Consider the following 23,845-nt stretch of genomic DNA (forward strand, 5'->3'; position numbering starts at 1 on the left):
ATGCCCACTAATCTCAACCAGAGAAACGATGAGCAGCTGCTCCTCACAACATTCCTGTTGTTCCTGCTCAGCAGCACCAGGGAGGCAGAGGTCAGAGCAGTGACAGGGAAGCATCAAACCAATGAGTCCTACATTAAGCAATTAGATCAAAAGGAATATGAATGGTGACATTAAAACTACTGGGAACCTACTGCATAAGTCAGAAAGAAAGTTGCCACTAATGTGAAAGCTATCTCAACTTCTCCATGAAAATAGACGGATTGGTTTATTTTTAAAGCAGCCTTGACAAAACGAATATATTGTACTCACTAACTCCCAATGGCAACTAATTCCACCAACATGAAGTGTAAGAACCCCCTAAAGGCACATCCTATCACGTTATATCTGACATACTGGGAGAAGCATTGAGCCTTTAGCAGTACGCTGCAAAACAAGACGAGCCTCATAAAGGAAGAACAGCCACCTGTGTAGTTAGGTCTAATCCTTTCCCAAGATGGAGTCTAACCAAAAAGAGGCTCTTTGGCATTTGTCTTTAATTAAGCTGTTCCCAAAATGTGAGGCATGGTGTAAAGCAACTAAAAAAAAAAAAAAGCTTCTGCATGAAGCATTTTACAATCACAATTTGACTTTCAATTTGGTCTGGTGGTACTTTCATATCTGACATGTAAAAGGTACCATTTTTCCACATATATATGACTTAAATTTTATCTCTTGAGAAAAAATAATCATGTGGTTCAATAACAAAGCAGGGATGTGTTTTATGTGAAGTGGGTATACTATGTATGCGTAAAGACATGAAACTTTAAAAGAACCATAAGGGTAAAAAATAAGACTCTTCTATGATGAGCAAATGCCATAATTAATCTAGTTTATGTAACATATTTCAGTTTCCTTGTGTATATATATTGTGCTATGATATAAACTTCAGTGATCTGATCCATGGGACGTTATGTGATTCATGGGATGGTGAGTGATCAGGGAACAATCATTTGTCCTTCTTATCTTCAGCGGCATGTGGTCACAGGTCTTATTTACTGCACACCAGTCAAATCCTACTCTGAATGTGAAGTTAATTACTTCATTGTGGACTTTCATGTCTCACTTAACCATAGTATATCTGAATTTATCTCCCCAACATCACTTTTATGGGGGAAAAAATTTTACTTGTTTTTTATGAATGAGGGCCTGAAGTACAGAGATGTTATTTTCAAAAGTCATCGCTGGTATTTAGATGCCAAATTGCTCATGCATATGGCATGGTTTTTTTTCAGAGGACTGAGCTAGCTGATAGTCTGTATGTTCACAACAGATTTTAGCAGCAGATGTGCACACCCAGAAGCTGTGGAGAAACAGAGTGGTTTGGATGGTTGCTTGCCTGGTGAATGGATGGCAAGGGGAACATGTAAGAAATATTCCCTTTGCCTACATTTCTCGTGAGCTTGGGGGATGAAGACAGGAACAACTGGATGGATTGTGCTTAATGCAGGTGACATTTCTAAAGAATTTTAAATTCCTGAAGAATTTAGAAGTGTGCATCCTTGTGCTTCCAGTGAGCATAGGGAAACATAACCTTGCGTCTTGGCCAAATGTGTTTTTCAGATGAATGAGGAAGGTCATATTCTTGATGTCACTGCCAGTATCAGTTCCCTATTTGAAAAATGGTTACATTACAGTTTCTCAGCAAAACATTTAAAGAATATTTTAATATTGGGGGGGAGAAGAAAAGTAGTTTCATCAGTTTACTGAGTTTGCATCTCAATAAAGTGATCTATGGTAATCAACAGGCAAAGAATGACCGTCATTGAAAGGGAGGTAAAGATACACATGATGTTTGAAACACATCTGGCAGCTAGTAATTCTGGGTAAGCTCATTCAAATGGTTATGTGCCCTCTTATGGCATCATCAATGAGGCTGTTAAGGCTAAGGTTATTTAGAATAATGGATACGCTAACACATTGCAAACCTGGGAGAAGGAGAAAAGAAAAAATAAAATATCAGCAAAACAGAGAGAAAAAGAAGGGGAAAAATGGCAAGATTTTGACAAAGCAAATTCAGTCCTGCTGTTCAGACATAACCAGTGATCGAACATCTATGATAAGCTGTTTGACAATGGAGATAAGTCTTTGGGGAGCAGAAACTCAAGCTTAAAATAAATGCAGGCAACTTCATCATTAAAGGTGGGAACACTGTACTGGCTAATAATAGAATAAATGTATGCAAAACAAATGGTACTAAAATACATGGGTCACTGTCTTCAACAGCTGTTGTAACAGAATTTTGAGCTTTATATTATCCACTTCTGTGATAAAAGCCTAATTCTGTCATCTGCTTATTGTGCAGCTCTTCATGAGCTATTTGAACTTCTTATGGCTTAATTCACTGTCTTCAAAATGCTTGTAAGGACTCTTAAACTCTCTCTTAAATTATCCACCTGAAACCCAAAATTCCTTTGGGATGAAAAACTGAGTATGTGATTCCCCAGCTCAAGCGAATTTTTTGTTAACACCTCATTGTACCCAGAATCGTACATTGATTTTGGAAGCAGGAGTGTGCCTTCTGGACTCTGTTCAAACAGAGGCTATTGTTTCTGACTTTAAGAAATTTGTCTCTTCTTCGTCAACTCCTTTGACTGTGAAAATATTAATAACTGAATTTGTAGTTTTTCCTTACACTGTGACTTGCATTCTGGATTGAGCAGCATTTTGGAATAGAAGAGGTTATTTAATGTCTGACTTGCTCAGGCCTCTGTAAAATCCTATGAGAGCAACACATAAGGGTAGGTGGTAGGAAAAAAAAACCACAACACACCTTTTAAATAAGAATGAACATAAATTTCACAATCCGTGCCAAATGGTCTATAAGTCTATCACGTTTTCACAGTGCAGTCATTCTTCCCAATGCTGCAGAAAGAGGCTCCTATCTGAATGAGGTGCTTTTCTGAACAGATTTGCTAGTTTTTGTATGAATGTGTCTTGCTGCAGGATTTTCACCTCTCCCCTCTTCTAGAACATTATCGATCTACATGTCAACTTTTATTCTTACTCTTCAGCCTATAACCCCCTTGGCTCGAGTTAGACTGGAAACACAGCAGAAGAGCGTCACTGAGCTGTGATGCAGATATTCAAAGTAAAACACAGGTTTCCCTAAATACAAGATGAAAATACTTCCTTCCCCACTGTGATGAAATTATTATTTCATACTAGTTTCTAATTCCCAAAGTTGGGTTTTAAAAATATTAACACTGAAGGTGTACGATTCTTTTGAATGGTTTTACATTAAGGTGGATAACATTAGTATCTACACCTCTGGCCAGTTCCTCTGCTAAGACCTGCATGGTGTTACAGGGCAGTGGGTTTCACAGTCCAGATACCGGTTTACAGTGTAGGATTCATCAGTCATTCTGAATACAGTTTTCCAGTTCAATCGAATTTATTCTCACAAAGTATTTTTATGCAATTCTGAATTAATTCTGAGTTATAAATTAGCTTTGGTAAAATGTTATTATTTCACAGACTTTTAATTACATTACCATGTCATTGAATTTGCGCAATAAACCTCCCAATCTTTTTCTCTTCTCTGGGAGAGTATTTTCCTCTTACCAGTCATTCAATCACCACGTCTTTTGATGTTCTGCTTTGTACTCTAAATGATCAACCTGCCACCTCTAATTGTACATTTGCCAGATGTTGCAAATTCTTACCACATTCCAAAATCAATTGGTAAAATTAAAGACATGGTTTTTGTTTTGTTTTGGTTTTGTTCGTTTGTTTGTTTTTTATTCCCATGAGTCCATGCCTCAGTCTTGTTCCGCTATTTGTTGTCCTTGGTTTGGCATTTGTACACCTACTTTGGTGTAAAGAAAATAAAATTATCTGAATTTTAAAAGAGGACACATATCAGTTGGGCTAGATTGTTGTAGGTCCCTTCCAACTGAACTAATCTAATCTAGTCCATTCCATTCCATTCCATTCCATTCCATTCCATTCCATTCCATTCCATTCCATTCCATTCCATTCTGTTGTCTTTCAGTACATCGTATCTTGATAAGTAAAATTACTCTCTCAGTTTTGGACTGTCCTCACAAGTAAATATTGTTTTGAGGATTTTTTTTCTGATGTGGAGTTGTAAAGCAGTTCTGGAATGGCTCATTTTCTTTCTTAATTGTAAACATATGAAAGACATTTCTCCTGCTTATACTTCCCTGTGTGGTTTAACTTCAACAACAGCACAGTTACTTCCTTTCCTCCTAGCCTTTTGTCATGCTCCAATGCCTCAAGTGGTTAGGACCATATCTTGATTTGTTAATGCTCTGGAATAATCTGTGGACATTTGTCATTTCTAGGCAGCTTTTCAAATGTGCAAAAGTAAAGCATTCAAAAGCAATTCTGCAGCCTTCATATCTCTGGGAAGTTTGGATAGGTCTATACTTGGTCCTTTAGGTGCCAAAGTACCTTTGAAAACTTTACCTTAGCAGGATTTCTACTGAAATGGATGGCTTGGCTGGTATGTAGCTTCATGACTGATTGCTCATAGCATAGCAAGACAACATCAAGAGCCTTAGCACTGAAAAATAAATAAATCTGTAACAATTCGATGAGGAAAATTTCATATCTTTGCCATTAACACAACCACTGCTATTTTTAGTACATTTTTATTTTCCAGAGTGAGTCACACAAATGCAGTGAGAAAAAAACAAAGAGAATGTCAAGTTCCATTACTGTAGTAAGATGGTAGTCGACAAGGGCATCTGGTTGATAGAACAGTACAGAAAATTGCACTTTGTCTGACAATTAAGGGAACAAAACGGAAATAAAAGTCACTGTCCTTTTTCAATTTAACTTCAAAAAATATGTATGATTTCTGCCTGGGGAAGTTATGTAGGTGGCTGCCTGCCTTCTGGTCCTGCTTAAACAATATTTTATGTTCAAAGTGGAGGAGTAAACCAGGTGATGAAATATTCATTTGACTAAATTCCTGTAATTTTGGGGGGTTTACTGTAAAAAAAAAAAAAATCCCATTACTAATTAGCTTCAGTTTGAGAGTTGATGTGAGCACTCATGATAGGATATTGTTTTCTAATGAACTTTGAAACTGGTGGGTGTTTGGCACCAGGACTGAGTGATGCTGCAGACACAATGAGCCCAAGTCCTTTTTTTCAGAGTTGAAATAAAAAGCTGAACTTCTGTTCCTCTTTTAAAAGATCGAAAACAAACTACAGATCCCTGTCCTGTATTCCATTAAGGCTGATCACTGTACCTTCAGCTATCAGAATAGGAATAAAAAAAAATACTAGTTTTGTAACACAACATTTTCACAAGTTCACTGATTCAGTAGTTAAAATGGAATTTAACATCCCGAACAATTTCATTTCAAGTTGTACTTCGTTAATTAATGTTTTGAGGGTTTTTTTTTTCCTTTTTTTTTTTTGTTTGTTTTGTTTTTCTTTTTAATTTGTCATTTTTGAAAAAGATGGCTTCCTTCTATGAACTGAACACAAAGCAAATACAAATGCAACCCATTATAACTGGGATTTAATATTAAAAACCAATGGGTTTTCATTTATTCTCACAAATGAAGTGGAATTCAAAGTAAGTCTTGGCCATTCTGTGCTAATATAGAGGTCACACAGGCCACACAGTCTGCTGTGATGGAGCTACACAAAGTAATAACAGCAGCAGAACTGGCTGAATTGGGACCCAAACTATATAGATTATAGATTTCCCATACTTTCTCAGGTTTTTAATTACATTATTAAAATGTTCAGTGTTATCACTTAATCATTCTTAATGGCTTGATATGTAACAAGACACTGCTAAAAGAGAAAATAAAATAGACACTCTATTCTCACCTCCTCCCAAATGTTTTATGGAGAGGCAAGCGTCCCAAAATTTGCACTTACCTTAAAAGCATGAGCACCCTCAAGGAGACACTGGGAGTCACACCACATCCATATGCAGCAAGATTTTGGAAGTTTCCCAGTAGGATAAGAGAGGTTTTGGGCACTTACATCCTTGGAATAAGGCATCGAAGAATGTGAGGTTGAAGATCCATTTCAAAAGGTTCAAGAGGTAATTATTCCAACCCTTCATCATCATTTTTCATCTGGAAATTTCTGCCCCTATATGGATTTGACATTACTGTCCTCAGCTGTATTTTCTCATCTATAGCTTAAATTACTAGCTGGAAATGACTGTAATGGTTTGCACTGTGCCCCTGTTGCCTGATGGCAAGTTGAATATAAGTCATCTGTGTGCCCTGGCAGGAAAAAAGGACAACCATGTCCTGGGATACATCAGGCTAAAGTCACCTGGTTTGTTCAGCCTGGAGGAGAGGAGACTGAGAGGAGACCTCATGGTGGTCACAGAATCTTCACAAGGGGAGCAGGAGGGGCAGGGGCTGAATGCTTTTCTTTAGTGACCAAGGACAGAACCTGAGAGAATGGCAGGAAGATGTGCCATGGGAGGTTCAGGTTGGACATTAGGAAAAGGTTCTTCACCCAGAGGGTGCTGGACACTGGAACAGGCTTCACAGGGAGGTGTCACGACCCCAAGCCTGACAATGTTCAAGAAGAGACTGGACAATGTCCTCAGACACATGGTGTGAACTGTGGGGTGGTCATATGCAGGGACAGGAGTTGAATTTGATGAACCTTATGGGTCCCTTCCAATTCAGGACATTCGATGATTCTGTGAAGCACAGAATAACCAGCTTGTAGAGGGAGGTGATTGTCCCACTCTACTCTGCACTGGTGCAGCCCCACCTCAAGTACTGTCTGCAGTTTGGGGTGCCTTAATATAAGGACATCAAACTATTAGAGTTTGTCCAGAGGGAAGCAACCAAGATGGTGAAAGACCTTGAGGACAAGACTTGGGAGCAGTGTCTGAGGTGACCTTGTTTGTTCAGTTTGGAGAAGAGAAGGCTGAGGGGTGACTGTATCACAGAGAGGTGACCTCATGACGGTATACAACTTCTTCACAGGAGGCAGTGGAAGGGGAGGTGCTGATCTCCTCTCTCTGGTGATCATGAGGAAATGGAATGGAATGAAGCTGCTTCAGGAGAAGTTCAGACTGAACACTGGGAAAAGGTTCTTCACTGGGAAGGTGGTCAATCACTGAAACAGGCATCAATCCCGTCAGAGTTCAAGGAACACCTGGATGACGCTCTTAGTCATACAGTTTAGTTTTAGGTAGTCCTATGAGGAGCAGAGAGTTGGATTCAGTGATCCTTATGGATCCAACCTGAGATATTCTGTGATTCTAAATCAGTTCTGGGGGCAGTAACTCTTGGCAGAACACCAGTAAAACTTTTTCTATTACTCTAAGTTTTTCCTGTTTTAAAACACTTAAGTGAGACTTGGACTCTCCATATTCAAGTTTGTCGCTCCAGGTTCCATGTGGTCCTTCTGGGTCTAGACAGCGCATTTGGTAGCCCAACTCATCCCTAAAACAAGAGCAGCAGATAGGAAGTTATATTCCTCAGAGATAAGACAATATCCAGACTTCCCTCCAACCAATAAGACCAGTGATTTTTTCATTTATGTTCAGACTTGGCTCGTATAAGTGATAGAACAGAGTTCATAATTTGTGTCCAGAGGCTAAAAGATACATGGGGTTTCAAGGCTTCATGGCACAGCATAAGCAGTGCAGGAAAGTGAGTGGAGGGAGCAAAAAACATACCTGTCAACTCCAAATGAACTGTCAACTCCACAAAGCCACTTCTAGCATGTTACACCAGTCCATAACAGATGCTTCTCTCTCAAGTTGTCTCTTCTGAGGTCACTTACTCAAATGTGATATGACGGCAATACAGTAGAAGGCTTTCAGATGCAAATATGAGGAGGGAAATGGCACATGCAAGAAGGAGATGGATGTGTTGGTGAAGGAATATTCAACTTTTCTTTTGTATAACTGTGTAACTTTTCATGACTATGTCAAAGTGTGAGGTTCTGGTGATGTTGGTGAGGGTAACCCATGTGGTTGTGAATTTTTCAAGCCATAATTCACTTCAGCAAACTTTTATTTTTTTTTTACAAATTTTGGTTTTACAGGGTTTAGAAAAAGGTTTTACAAAGGAAATGTAGCTCTTCAACTGGCAGTGCTTTTAAAAAGAGAAAAGCATCTAGTGAAAGTATGACATTACTAGGTATTTCTATCCTCCTGATTGTGAAGTTTGAAAAACGATAAGCCACCAAGTTACACAAACATGTTATGCATTTCCAGAGCTGATTAGCATATATTGGAGGGGAGCAAATTACACTAACTTCTAAATAGAAACTGTAATTGTCAACCACTGTATTTCGAGGCATGAAGTGCTTATTAGCATCAGGAAAGAATTTCTGGTTTCTTGATCCCTGGACAAGATCCCCTTTCTTCAAGTCCTTTCTTAAAACATCCCCTGTAATGCCTATCAAAAAAAATTTGCCCAGGCTCAATAATTATATTTAGGTATATTTTGAATGTTTCAAACTGTATGAAAAGTGAATCAGAATTGCTTGGTTTTCAAAAGTTTCATTGTAGTTTTACATAAGGGTTTATATTATAGCCATTGTATGTCTTTCAGGAATATAGTTTGGAGGTCAGCCTGTATTTTCAGTTGGGCCTTTTCTTGTTGGGATTGCTATCCGTCTTTTTTTCCTCTATACTGACAATGTCTCAAGCTTGGAATATCTAATTTTGTCACTGAGCTGTGTAGAGATTTCCATGTGACATGTATTCTAACATTTACTGTAATCCCCAAATAATATTCAGTTTTAGGAAATTTTGATTCAACAGGATCTTTATGCAATATAGTCACCAAGGCTTAATATGTATGAAATTGATTAAAAGTAAGAATATGTGGGTATATGTAAAGATTAGTATGTCACTTCGACCATGTCATCTTAATGTTCCTCTGTTGCCTTATATGTTTTTCAGGGAGGGTAACACTAAACTTTGAACACATTTTTCAATCAATATTCCAAACATCTTGCTTATTTGAAGGTTTATTAGATGCTGTTTGCTTTTAAAACATGTATGGTAGCAAATGTACTTGAGGTATTTTTTTGTTTTGCTTTGTTTTGTTTCTCTATGTAAAAATGTTCATTTTTAGTAAGAAAATGCGACGATATATGCAAAGAATATCTGCATGAGCTACAACTACTCTTTTGTAGTCCTACAGACTTTCACTCCTCCAAATAGCAGGATGGTCTCAATACATTTGTATTATTGGATTTCTGTTATATTTCTCTCCAACCTTACAGAAATGTAATATTTTTTCAAAACACAGCTTTGAGAGTACCTAGGAGATCTGGATATTTGTTATCATGTAACTGTTGAAATGATGAACGATCAGCAATTTGGGATTTCTTTTTTAATACTTTCCTTTGGGCTCCAACCAATTTTGGAGACAGAAAGCTGAATACTACCATAATAATAAATAAAATCCTTACATAAGCAGAAACAGGGCGTTTTCATCACAAACAATCAGATGACTCACAAGTCATTAAAAAGGTTATTACAGTTGAAGGTAAAGGAAATCTCGGTTTCTGTTTTCCCCAAGCATTTCTTCCATGCAAGGGCAAATATTTTCTGTCAGCATTTTAAAACATATTCACGATACATTATTTAGGTTTATCATTGTTATCCTCGCTTCATTTTTTTACTCACAGAAGAAATGTAAAATGAGGCTCATGAAAACTAGCCTTTAAATAAAGTGTTGCTGATTTGAAATGGTTGAAAGACATGGATTTAAAGAAAGTACTGTATCAACATATAAATTTAAAAGACCAAATTAATCTTACTTGTAATTCAGTCAAGGCTTAGACTCTTTGACAACTGCTGTGTTGCATTTCTCTTGGATGGATGGACAGATGGATGGGAAGATGTGATCCAGGATTTTTTATTCATAACGTCTCTGTTCTGACTTTTAAACATTGCTATAAAACAACAGAAGTAATTTCAAGCACAATAGAAAGTAAATATTAGAATCTCTAGGCCTGATTCTCATTCATGCCATTTTACACCACTTTTGCAGTCCATTGGGGCCATAAATGAAATTACGTTAAGCATAAACTGTTTCTAGTGTGAGAACCAGACCCTCTGTATTTACAGCAGTATTACAATAAACCCCACAAAGATGGTACAACACTTCCCACAATAACACGTGATTTTCTGTTTCTAACAGAGGGTTCATCCCAGCTGCTTTCTGTCTCTCAGGTTGGAAATCATTCTTCCTTTTGGGTTGTATGGTGTTGGTCAAGCTAGAAAAATCCATGAAAATAATTATGAAAAAAAAAAAGAGCAAATGCATTTCCGAAAATGTGTTACTGGCTCCATCAGCCCCACGCTGGATTTAGGGATATCCTGTCCCTATGTACAGTTGATCCATGGCAATTTCTTCTTTATTATTGAGTGCAACCTAATCAAAACAAGCCAGGCCAGTTAGACCATCCAGGGACATACCTCTCTGCTGTTGCTTTCCATGTGGGGACATAGAAACTGAATCCCATGCATGAAAATGACTGAAAGAAAAGTGTACCTTATGTCATTGGGCAAATTCACAACATTATCTCTGCCTTTTACCATCAATTATTCAGGAAATTCTGGAAAGAGTGAACAGCACACCACGATTGAGTATTTACTTCTATGTGGAGAATACAATCAATTTTCCAGCTATTAGCAAAATCGGATCTCAGGCAAAGTAATGGATCCAGGGTGAGGTGAAAGGAGAAAATAGTAGTCAGATGTCCTATGACATAATGATGTTACCCCTTTCAGCAGCTGATGTTGCAGACAAGTCTGATGGAAAGTCATGTATATTTGGTAGAGAAACTCGAGTCACCAGCACAAATAAATAAAATAAACTGAAACAAATAAACCAAGTAGCTCCAGTCAAAAATCTTCAAAGTGTTAGGTAAAAGGCAATTCTAGCATAAGAACTGGTAGTAATATAAGGATATAATTTTATAACATGTCTAGCTAGCATGACCTCCTGGGCCTGTTAAAAGACTTGCAAGGTGACAGCCATGAGTAGACCCACGCAGGCATTCAAATCTGACATAGATCTGCAGATAGTTTGGGAAATGAAATCTGAAATAAACAGAGACATCTTAATACATTTCTGTTGATTATTTATTGAAGTTAAAATTCGGTAGAATCCAATATGAAAGTTGTGCTTTGTTGGAAACATCCAGCTTTGCCTTTTTAAATTACTGAGTAGAGAGTAATTAATAATAATGAAAACAAAACCCCACGTTAGTTATAATTTTCTTCCTAATGAATTCAGATGAAGAATTATAATAACAAGTGTTTTTCTCCACAAAGGAATTAATGCTCTGAGAATACATTCACAGGACACTGGTTTTTATGGTACACAGACAGACATCAGAAGTTGGAACAAATAGTAAAGAATTACTGATTAAGTAAATACTTAATACATGCTGTGTATTCGCAGTTTCTACAGAACAAGAAAATATAGGCTGTATTTTACCAAGAGCACACATAACATACTTTACATGTTGTGCATCCTTGCAGCAAGGATATGTGAGCTGCTGTAGACATATAACCCTGTATGGTACAGTCCCAGCATCAGTACAGTAATGTTAGCAGAGGAAATTATTTAGAGTCCCACACTGGATTGTGCAGCCACACTGCTGTTAATCCCAAATGTCCTCCGTTCAGTGGCTCTGTGTGCTGTTCTTTCACATTGCCCTACAAAGAGGTCCCTATCAGTCCCTGGGGGACAAAAGTTTACCGTTAAGTTCCCACAGGCCTTTTGAGACAATTTAATCTTTCCATGAGAAGAGGGAAACAAATGCATATGATGAAAGGAATGGTGTTTATGGAAGTACCGTAAGGCAAAGATAGAAAGGGGTCACAGATATCATGTTCCATTTCGTCTCAGGTACCAAAGCCATGATCATCTTAGATCCTTGACACATGCTCCAGAAGAAGAAATTTGTTTCCAAACAAATTTGGAAAACGATAAACTATGTAGCAACCACAATGTAAATGGAGTAGCAACCTTAATGTAAATGGAACTGTATTACTTTAGCCCTACTGTCACTCTGGTTGTTGGTATTGTTTTGGGAATGCAATACCTGCAATTAAAACTGCAATTCTACCAGGTTAGGACCTATCTGAAAACTAGATACTCCAATAAATGTCATCTTTTCAAATAACCCCGTCTTTGTAACTCTTTGAGTTTATATTTACCATGTTTCCTCTGCAACACACTCCAACGCTGACTTTCTCTTCTGAGGTCTTATAGCCAACAACCCAAACTTGTTGAGATTGTAGTATACATTGTAAGCATAACCCTGCAGGGTGAAAGTGCAGCAGAAGGAACACCATAAAAACTTGAATACTACTCCTAAACTCATGCAACTACTGGCTGGGTCAGCAGACACTGAAATCTGTAATGGTATTTCTGCTGTGAGGACAACCCCTCGCATAGTAACTGTGCTGTGAAAGGCTTTGTGATCAGTGAGTCTGAGTCCAAGGGTCTGAAAACAACAGGAATTCTTTCTAGGAAAGAAACAAGACCTCCAGCTGTTTTGAGCAGAAATGGAAGAGTTCAATAAGAATTCATGTTTTGAACTTTGTCTTTCTTTCTTGATTCTCTTTCTTCACATTTTCTTTCATTCTCCCCTCTCCTACAACCTCAGTATCTAGCATGCACCCATCTGTTAAAATATTAAAAGGGCTCCCTCTGCTAGTATCTATTAAAGTGCCATATGGCTGAGGTATAGCCTTAGGTGGTGAGCGTCACAGAATGCATTTCTGAGTAAACAGAGATTTCTACATTTGAGGTTTAATTAGATATGTGCTTTTTAAGCAGCATCACAGTTTCCCCTTAAATATTTACTATTCCTCACCAAAGGAAAAAAAAAAAATAAGATGAAGCTGGTCTAAATAACAGCCTGACATGTATCAATGAGTGTTCCCATCCTTCTAATAGTGGTTCACATCTCATTCACCTTCACTGTTGGGAATAACAGGCAAAGTGGTCTCCTGAGTGTGCATGATCCCTCCCACCCCAGTCTGCCCAGCATTTCTGCTTCATTACTGCTGCTACAGATATGTGTGTACTCTGGGCTACACAGCACCATCTGTTACAGAAGACGGAAGAGTTTATTTTAAGATGCAGCTGCAATATAGCATTATTGAGGGGAGAAGAGCTGGAGGAATTGTGTGCTTTTAAATGTCACTTAAAGAGACGGAATGGGGTGTTGTGCAGCAGGAATCTACCACCTCCAAACAAGGAATTCCACACAGCAATGCAGGGCAGTAAAAGGCAAAAGACCTCTAAAGCGAGACTTGGCAAAGCATAATTAGAGATTATTCTGATCTTCGCAACTGCAGGTCAATAACAAAGTAGAGAACTGACAGTATATATTGCTTATTTGTTACTTCTTTGCTTGCTTTTTCAATGCCACTGTCATTCTTGTCAAGGGTAAATTTTAGTATCTGAGGACAAGCATGTGGAAAAGGCACCAGGCAGTGCCAAAATTCATTGCTAATTGTTGTTGGTTAAGAGACCTTGGTTATGCCAAATGGAAAAGACTGTGCAGTAACTACTGCAATTGTTCTGCTTTTCAAATAACTCTAGAGACGTAAAGATAACTGAAAAATCTCTTTCCATTCCATGGATTCATAGTAATTCCCTGCAGTCTACTCTCTTGTATTTTGTCTAGACTAGCTTTTCACTTTTATGTTAATAGTGTCAAAGACCTCAGTCACTGTGGTATCCAAGATCTGTTAAAAATACCTAAATGGATACCCCTTTTTTCTTCCTCTGCCCTTTGTTTAACAGACTTTAGCTGTAAAAAGGCTTCTTTGATACCTATAAGTTCTCTCTGTGTCTACTGGAGCCCTTAAATACTTCATCTCCCCTCTTTTGTCTGTTAATGCCTTATAGCACTACATGCTAAAGGGTAAGTAAAATATTAATCATTTCCGTTCACATAAATGGAGCCAGAGGCACAACGCAGAATATATAATGTGCAACGGGCTCTTCAGTAACTACTCGTTGTTATCTTCCCATCCCAACAAACTTCTGTTTCTTTTCAAAAGAAAATTAAGACACTTCTGGAAGTCTTTATAATCCCTTCAGTGATGCTGTTCACGATAGTGATAATGAACAGAGAAGAGTCAAATAGATGCAGCACTCTGATAAGTGTGACAGAGCTGATTTTGAGGATGGCAGGACACACAGTCTTGCCATAATTAATAATTAATTAAAGTTTCACCCATTTGCTGCCTCCGGCAGCACTCATAAGCAGACACAGAGGGAACAGTAATAACAGATAATGTATGTTGTATATTACCCCAGGTACTGTCCAAATCTCTGATTATTTCCTGCTCAGTGACCATTTTTTCTTTAGTAACTCAGAGATCTTTGAAATATTTTTCCATTCTTCCCTTCAATCTCTGGATTTTATTGTATTTTTTTCATTTTCTGCTGGTGATTGCAAAAGAACATGCATATCAGAAGAGGGAGTTGCTTTTCTGTGTACAAAGAACATCCTGGGGAAAACAAGATGGAAGCTGGATCCATGTAATAACTAAAGAGTTTATGATGTTTTCATTAGATGGCTGTTAGTAGGATACAGCGTAAGAGTTACCACTTATGCAAATTTCCAACAATGCTTCCCAATGAAATTAGGTTATTATGGTCTCCATATGAAAATAGGAACACTTTGGTGCACATTAAAAAACAAACAAACAAACAAACAAAACCACAAGACAAAACAAAACAAATAAACCAAAACAAACCACAATCAACCAAACCAACCAACCAAATCCCCAAACAAACAAAAAAACCCACAACAAAACAGGCATAATTACTTCCAGGGCACATTTTTTATGAACATAGGCTTTTTTTCTTATGCTAGGGGTTGCAACAGTAGTGTATCTGGTCACTGAAGTTTTATTTCTAAAGAAATTATACAAAGCAAACCATTAAAACTTGTGAACAGAAGGGGATGATATGAAAATATTCACTTTAGATGTAAAATATAGAACACGCAGAATGGGATTAATTTTACTTATGTTTAGACAACAAAACCTGAACTAGTCACACAAGGCTCCCTTTCAGGCCAAGGTTAGATGCATACATATTAAATGGCAATATTTCCATGCTATTACATATATCTAGTTAAAGGTGAGCTGAATGATCCTCTTTAAGTGCTTGTATCCCTCCACTCACTGTAAAGCAAAATCAAAGCGACTTGTGTTGGTCTGGAGGATTTGTATTTGGATGGAAAGAGGCCCATCCATAGTGCTATATATTTATGTGTTTGGGGCAACAGAAAAGGGTCAGATCTGCATTAAACAGGATATTTCACCAGTCTACACCAGGGGGATGGTGGGAGATGTCAAAGGGAAAGTCAACTCAACTATTCTTACCCTCGTTTATGAGCAATCAACTCAGGACCAAATGAGGAGATATTCAAAAGATGTATCAAGGCTATCTACAAATATCAGAGTTATTTCTCTGACAAATCTGCATTTTCCTACCACAAGCTCTTATGCAGGATCTAACTGTTTTGGTCTCCCTGGTGTCTACTAAAATATCTCCTTTCTGATGGGATTAGTTTTTGCTTTAATCTAGTGAAGCAACCTTGTGAAATGTTCTTCCACTCAGTGCTTAAGCCCCAGCACCATCTGTAAGAATAACACCAACATGTGTATGTAAAAACAGCATCACTCAGAGTTAATAACAGTTAGTGTTCAGATGAATGCATTAAAAAAAAAAAATCATTATATTAACATCTATGGAATTTATTAGTTCTATTTTTAATTAGTTCTCTATGCAGCAATTTATTTCCAGTGCTGTTTTTAATGAAAACATTATAAGTTGCAGTTGTAATTCTGGTACTAGGAGTTTTATCCATTCCATCTCTGTCCCCATTGACTGAAATAATTTCTGTTCCTTTCATAGTTAAATAGTCTAAAAAAAAAAAAGTCTGTGGTAGATGAAATGCAATTTATTGCATTTAAATTTGCAGTCCTGCTGCACTGAAATATCCATTAGTGTATAAGACAGCAACACTGCTATGCAATGTACATATTCTCCCCGTGTTTTTTTTACTACTTTCCTGACAGGTGAGATTTCCAACTGTAATTTCCTTCAGTTCTGCACAACCATATTATACTTCCACCAGTTCTCTTTAAGCAAAACACAGAATATACAGTTCCTGCTCTCTTAGCCGAAATATCTGGAGTTTGATGCTAACCATGTTGTGTGTTTCTGTGGGCTTTTTTAGGGTTTATCAACTCTATTTCCACTAGCACGTGAATGAGAATTTAAGGGTTTCTGTCACCTTTTACAGCTCTGATTTGCGTGCTCTGTGGTTAAATGCTGCTGCAAGGTGAAAGTCTGGTGTTTCCCATGTCTCTTGGCAGATTCTCAGGGACAGTGAAATACTAATGATATGCTGAATGGGTATGGAGTGATTTGCACGCTAGGCAGCCTTGGATACGTACTCCAGTGTTTAAGCATCCATCTCCTAAAAATTGTCTTTTCCTGCAAGCAGACATATTTTAATCTGAGTCAGCATTTTCCTCCCTGATAGTTAATCCAAACTGAAAGTCAAATACCGGTAATTTGACATGTTCCCAAGATTTGCCACATTGGTACGAACTGATGACTTGCCAGGTCTGCTGTCTAATCTGTATTAGTCTCCAGCACGTGATGTTTTATCTGGCCAGTGTTTTATGTCTCTCGTTTTGGTGTTATCCTGAGTGCTTCCCAGAATAATTCAGCATATTCATAAAGTTGATTTTCTCCCTCCTTCCTCCCTCCACACGACAGGGGTTGCCAAAAGTGGGTCTGGGAGCCTTTTTTTCTAGAGAAAGATAGGAGATGACTGCACAGACCAGAAGAGATGTGGCCTGTTTCAAAGCAAGTGAGACTCTAGTCTCTTGTCCTTGAATTTTGGGGAATGGAGATGGGCACTCTCTCCCTCAACTTGCACCTGAGGACATAGGGCTTAAAGCATATTTTAAAAAAATTAAAAAATAAAAAAATACATAAAAAGAGATGAATGTTCAGATTGCCTTGGAGCACTCTGAAGGTGGGGCAAGAGGGAGGAAAATAGGCTGTGAAAGTGGTGGTGGCTCTGTCTTCCAAGATAACATCTTCAAATTGCCTCCATTACTATAGAAGTCTGATTAAAGAAGTGCAGTGTGAGCACTGTCCTTGCTGTTCTCTGCAAGCAGCTTTGACCTGACAACCATAACACTCCCAAAAAAGCTAACAAAATAATTCACCTTTTTGTTCCAAGTGACAACAGGAAGAAATATCCTGTCCTGAAACACGAGCAAATCTAACATCTCTGTGCTATGTTCTCCTTTTCATCCTCCTCATGAGAAACAGGATTCCTCACTATTAAACTAACAGTGTCTCCCCTCCCCAAAATCTCCTAATTGCTGTTTAAAAATGAAGAGATGGATGCAAGAAAAAGGCTGTGTCATCTAGCTGAGCAAAGATAGTGCAGCTAAAGGTGCAAAGTGAGCTGATGGATGGGGAAAGACCAATCCTATTTTCTTGGTCATTCAGTGCCTTCTGTTTAATGTCACTTAGATGTAGGTCACACATTGCTGGCATTTTTAACCTTTTCTCAAGGTGGCAAAATGAAGTCATAACCCTTCTGCACCTCCAGCTTCACTTTTCCACATTGCATTCTTCTGAAGAAGGTGGTTCCAGATATGTTTCTTTAGTGTGTTATTGGAATGTTATGAAGGAAATCCCAAATGACAGGGATGTTTTTTGAGAAGGAGGATGACAATGCTTCTGTGAGAAAGGTAATATAAAGAGAAAATGAGTACGTATCCTTTGGAGGAAGCATCTTCTGTGGGTTGTGACCTTAGGAAGAAGCAAGGCCTTATTTTTAAGTGGTTTTGATCCCTTTTCTCTTGAAGCAGTTCGTCCTTTAAGCTCACCTTGTTCAGTTAATGTAATTGTTTACTTATTTCCATATGTCAGCTTTGGACACATCTTCATTTTTCCTACCTTTTCACCGTTTTCACCTTTTCACCAGTGCATTGCTGTAATACTGTCTGGGTGTCTTGGTGGACCTTGGGCTGGATGAACGTACATAGGGACAAACCATATAAAAGGTGGTCAAGCATCTGCAGTGAGGTCAGTGTTAATCGTCAAAAGCAGGAGGTACAGAAAAATAGTTGGAAGTGTTGAAGGTCTGTGCATCAAAACAATGTACGATGAACTGACCAAAACCCCCATTCCCCATCCGCTTGTATTGCTGCAGGGGAGATGGTAGGGAATTCATGAGTAAAGTTGAGCCCAGGAAGAACGGAGGGGTGAGGGAGAAGGTGTTTTAAGATTTGCTTATATTTCTCATTATCCTACTCTGTTTTTATTGGCAATAAATAAAATTAATTTCCCCAAGTAAGTTCCGTTTGGCCAATGGCAGTGATTGCTGAGTGACCTCCCCCTGTCCTTATCTCAACCCACGAGCCTTCTGTTATGTTTTCTCTCCTGGGTCCAGTTGAGGAGAGGGAGTGATAGAACAGCTTGGTGGGCACCTGGTGTCCAGCCAAGGTTAACCCACCACATGTCTGGAAAATATGAGAGGTTTCTATACCTCTCAGAACTACCATGCTCTGGACACATATCTCAGTACTCTGGTATGTCAGGAAAAAAAAAAAAAAAAACAAAAAACAAACAAAAAAACCAAAACCACAACTTCAAAACCCCCAAACCAAAAACCCCTGAATTAAACAACAATGGCAAAATACAGATGAGAGCATTTCCTTTCTATGGGTTGCATCTCAGGATACCTGCACTAAACATCTACCTTTGGCTTGTGCTCAACCCCTGTGTGAGTTTGACATGTTGAGAAGGTGGATATGAATAGTTCTGAAGAGTTGTTTCCATGCCCATATTTTCAGTACTCAGTACCAAAATCCATCTGTTCTTTCTGTCTTGTATGCTCCATTCTTTGAACAATCCATCAGACTTACTTCAACAGTGTGTGTTTACAACTGGCCCAAAATCTCTGCATGTTTAATGATCAACTAGTGTTAATAAGGCACTAAAATTTATGTGGATGAGCCTTTTCCAACAGAGAAGTTCATTGAGGTTAATGTCTATGAAAAAGCCTTAAATATGTATAAATTTGCAAATGTCAAAAGTTGTGTCATCAGACCTTACACAGTATGATGTGTCAGCACATTCACTTAGAGGAAAGATGGAGATCTCACTTGATTCAAAACAACAGAAGGTAGGATCAAATTGGTTTATTATTCTGGAGAATTTATCTTCCCATGGGACTAAACCTTTAATTCACAGGTGGAACAGGCTAGACTAAATAAATGAGCAGAGTCTACATTGTAAACCCCAAAGGAGGGGTAAACCCCAAAGGAGCAAAGATGCTTCTCTGAAGCCACTGAGGGCTGTAGGATGGATCCACAGCCCAGGTTGCTGTTGCAACTTAGAGCCACCATATGACTGAAGCAGCTCTTTACGGCCTATTTTTGCAGTTCACTGTAAAGAGGTCTGTTGCCCTGCACAGGAGAGTAATTTTAGCAGCCTGATAGCAGCACAGTCTTTATTTTCATTTGCTCTTTCCTTTCTTGACCTATGCAGGAAAAAAAAAAAAAAAAAAAAGATAAATACACCCATTGCCTTTCGTTGACTATGAAGGTAATAGAAATGACTCACTGAAATACGGATGGGCAAAGCCTTGAGTCACCCAGGTTTCTACTGGTAAAGTTCCCCAGATACATTAAAAAAACAAAACACAAAGATGTATCCCATCTTTTTTTATATTTTTTTTTTTTTTTTTAATGGGATTGTAATTTACAGGATGTTTCAAAACGTGGACCTAATTTGAAATATACTCTTCTTTGAAATTAAGTCCATCTTTTTGAAACACCCTGTAGTTCTGTATTTGTGTAGTAGCTAACACAAGACTGTATAGTCTATGACTAGAACTGCTAAACTCAGTATAGCAATTACTAAAGCAAATAGAAAAAACCTCTTTAATCAAAACGTAAAAGTATGACAGAACTCCAACTCTTTTCCAGTAACCAAAAATAACTCATTTTTATCCTTGACTAAACCAGAAACACATATTAAGTCTGTTGGTTTGTTGGCCCAATATATATCATAGGTGCCCTGTGTCTAGAGAATCTCTCTTCTTACACTCAAGAGCCAAGTCTGTAGAATATCTATTTCTAGTTTAAATGGCTTTTGCAATGTTGAATATTTTTCCTTGCCTGCAAATCAAGATTCATAATCCCCAGTAGCTACAGCGCCTGCCAAGAGTAATGGCCTGTGCTGGTAGTAGGGTTTGCTTTCATGTCAACATATGGTGCCCTTCCTCCTAGTCCTCAGAGAAAAAGCCTGTCCAAGGTCCACAGGATCCGATTAGACCGTGTTCTTTCTCTCCTTACGTGTGCCTACACGTAAGAAGAAAAAAATTAATGAGAGACATGCATATACTGGAGCGAGTCCACTAAAGAGCCATGATGATGAAGGGATGGGAGTATCTGACATACAAGGAGAGGTTGAGAGATCTGAGACCTGGGGAAAGGAAGCTCAGAAGGATCTTATCCATCTGTATAAATATTTGATGTGGAATACAAAGAAGATGAAACAAGGCTCTTCTCAGTAGTTTCCACTGAGAAGGACAAGAGGAAATTGGTACAACGTGAATTAGATGAAAATTTATTTAAACATAAGAAAACACTTTTTTTTTTTTTTTTTTTACTGTATGAGTAGTCAAACAGGGAAACAGGGTGCCTAGAGAAGTTCTGGAGTCTCCAGTCTTGGGGCTATTCAAAATCCAACTGGACACATTCATGACACAGGTGATCCTGCTCTGAGCTGGTGGTTGGACTAGATGATCTCCAGAGCGGTGGATGATGATCTCCAGAGATCTCTTCCCAGCTCATCCATTTTGTGATCCTGTGACTTGCACAGGCAGTAAACATATTGTTTATTGCCACCTGTAGAAATGTTTCTGGAAAAAAAAAAAAAAAAAGAATTGTGAAATATTAAGTGAACAGGAAAGTAAGAATGGTTGCAAAGTGAGTGGAGAGGTTTTATGATTAGTGGTGTCCATCCCAGTTTCAGAGCCACTTGTCTGAGCAACTCTAGCAAATCCTTTTGTGTTATTAGAAGGACTTCTACTACTGAATTTGTGCAGCTAAATTTAGATGTCCTCAGCATACATTTCTGCATCTGAGAAAGTAAACCTGAAGACTTCTTTGTAGTTAATGCTAGTCAGTAGCAGCCAGTGAAATATTGGTGACTCTGAAATTTATTATTCAAATAATGACCCCCACTGTAAAGATCCATTGGCTGTATTGATTAGATCTATAATTACTCTAATAGGAGCCTGGAGCCTGGGAGCTATTACACTCAGATGGAGATACTTACACCTTAAATTAGCTGAGATGAGTATCATCTTCAGAAGGTTACCCTTTGTCATTAGAGAGTTCGTGTAAGATCTTTGTGGTGTTCACGTGAATTCAAGGTAGGGACTACCTTCTATGTTTTGTAAATGCAGCACAGCATACAACAGAAGTCTGATTTCAAAAGGTTTATCTAAATAATATCTCGTTATGAACAGTTTCAATAATTGACATAAATAACTATCTGTGTGGATTTGTATTTTATTGCTTTGGAAGAAAAGCGTGTATGATCTCTGGTCTATTTTGACATCTTCTTGTTTTACAGTAAAGCATCATTACAACAAGGAACGTTTCCAAGGTTTTCACCTGTAGTAAAATTGTATAAATAAATATCTCAGTTATGGGTTCAGTGATAATAAGACTATTTTTCCATCCCTTTTATTTCCCTTGATACCAGGTTTAGCCAAATTTCCTTACATAGCATGTAAACAAACAATATTCACTGAGTAAGCAGATGTAGAATAAACACAAGCACTACCAAAGCCTGCTTATATTTTTCGTAGTGATGTTTCCTATGAACATCACTTGCTTCATGGGGCAATGAGTCCAAAAATACGATTTGTCTAACCTCAGAAGTCTATAGTGCTGATGTCTGTCTTGGAGGTGTTGTAGTAATTGCAGAGCAACATTACCTTTCATCAAAAATTGCCACCTGATTTCCAGTGAATGTCTATATTAAGTAGTGTAAACATGTTGTAGAGATCTACACATTGTGTGGTGAGTCCTTCCTATAAAGAGAAAACAGCTAATGGCTTCATTGTATAGAAAAATGGAAAACAGACTAATATTTCTTAGATATATTCTCTCCTGCAGAGTGCATCAGTGTCACACTCTGTCTTCTATACTTAGTCCACTTTGCAAGAAAAGGTATTTTTAAAACCAAATTCACCATCCTCTAGGAATGGGAACTGCTGGCATTTAAGAGAACACAAAATCTACTCTTTTCCTTGCTATACGCCATATTTTCTTTATAAATTTGGTCTGTTTACAATCTCAGCCTCTCCACCCCTTCCACTTCCACCACTACTTTAGACTGTAATCAGTGAAAATACACTTTTCTACAATGATTGTTGACTGTGCGTTTTGGGACCATCTTGAGTAGCCACCTTTTCATCAGCAACAACTTTGCATCAGCGAATCTCTAGAAATCCTGTGTATACTCATCAGATATTCTTGCTTTTGCAGAGCCCGTGATCACCCTGTGAAGTGGAATGGATTCTCAAGGCATTTCACATTCAAGCCCTACGCCAATGTCTGCTTTACTGATCACATCATATTAAAACACCTATAGCAAACAAACACTAATTGTATGAAAGAAAAGCTAAGTTCTATACTATGTTGTCAGTATAATTGTGAATAATTTTTCCTTGTTTTTTTTTTTCTTTCTTCATTGCAGACCTATTTTACCTTATGTTACAGATTTTAATGATGTCTCCCGTGCATCTGGGGAATGATATTTCTTTGCCTCCAGGTTTGCTATACAGTGTGTTGTAAGATCCACGGCTGTTAATTCATCTTTGCTTGTGTTTTTAACATGCTCTTGATCTCCAGCTCTGCTCATTTAAAACCAGGAAAGTCGACATGTTTTGTCTGATTCTTTTTTTTGTTGTTGCTTTTGTATATTTAAAAAAACAATCTAGCTCAGATTCTCATACTGTGCACTGCTGCTTTAGAATTTCCTCTGCCAGATCTGAGCTAAGCATTTTCACAATTATATGTGCCATTTGCAAACACATCAATTAGATACTTATTTGATCCCATTGTATGCATAGAAGACCACATTTATTTATGGGAAACACTGATGAAAGACAAGGACAAATAAACATTAAGACACATTTTTACATTTTTTCATAAAGGCCTTTAGTCTGTCAAAATGATCAAGCAAGGCAACTCATTAAAAATGTCAGATTTTGCATTACATTTCATTTCATAGGTTTTAATGCAACCAGCATTTGGGATTTTGTTTCATTGTCACCCACAATATTCTCTGCTGAAAACATCATTAAAATTCTTCTTTAAATGTGTCGTGTACTAGAAATGCAGCTTTCCTCCAGTAAATAAAGCATTTCAAAAATGATTTTAATTAAAATGTCAGAGGAATTATTGGAGAGAATTGCACAAAATTATGGTTTTTATTGCTCATGAAAAGATACTTCTTTTGACAAAAATGTTTCTCACTAGAGAAAAAAAAAAATCAGCTACCTCTATATGTTATGTATTTTTGGTTACTGTGAAGGTTTAGAAGAGAATAACAAATATTAAACAGGATTCTCACCTGCACTGCTTTCAATTACATGCTTCCTTTTCCAAAAAGCTGACACAGTCTGTCGTCAAGAAAGGCTGAGCACAGAAAATGCACAGAGAAATCTTGCAAGTGCTTAAGCTCATTCAGGGTCAAAACTGTAAAACTTCTTAAATCGAT

The 23,845-nt window shown here is 37.8% G+C and overlaps 1 protein-coding gene across 4 annotated transcripts in view; it reads left to right on the plus strand.

The window, feature by feature from the left end:
* TSNARE1 (t-SNARE domain containing 1) overlaps positions 1 to 23,500 on the plus strand; it is a 535,013-nt gene extending 511,513 nt beyond the window's left edge. For all 4 annotated transcript variants that reach the window (XM_071803753.1, XM_071803759.1, XM_071803758.1 and 1 more), the window contains one exon: positions 22,609 to 23,500. Coding sequence is in view for 3 of the 4 variants with exons in the window: in XM_071803761.1 (XP_071659862.1) it covers positions 22,609 to 22,628 (20 nt within the window). In the remaining variant the exon portion in view is untranslated. The remainder of the gene's footprint in view (positions 1 to 22,608) is intronic.
* Positions 23,501 to 23,845: the final 345 nt, after the last annotated feature.

The sequence above is a fragment of the Patagioenas fasciata genome, chromosome 2 (genome assembly GCF_037038585.1).
Source record: "Patagioenas fasciata isolate bPatFas1 chromosome 2, bPatFas1.hap1, whole genome shotgun sequence".
NCBI classification, from domain to species: domain Eukaryota; kingdom Metazoa; phylum Chordata; class Aves; order Columbiformes; family Columbidae; genus Patagioenas; species Patagioenas fasciata.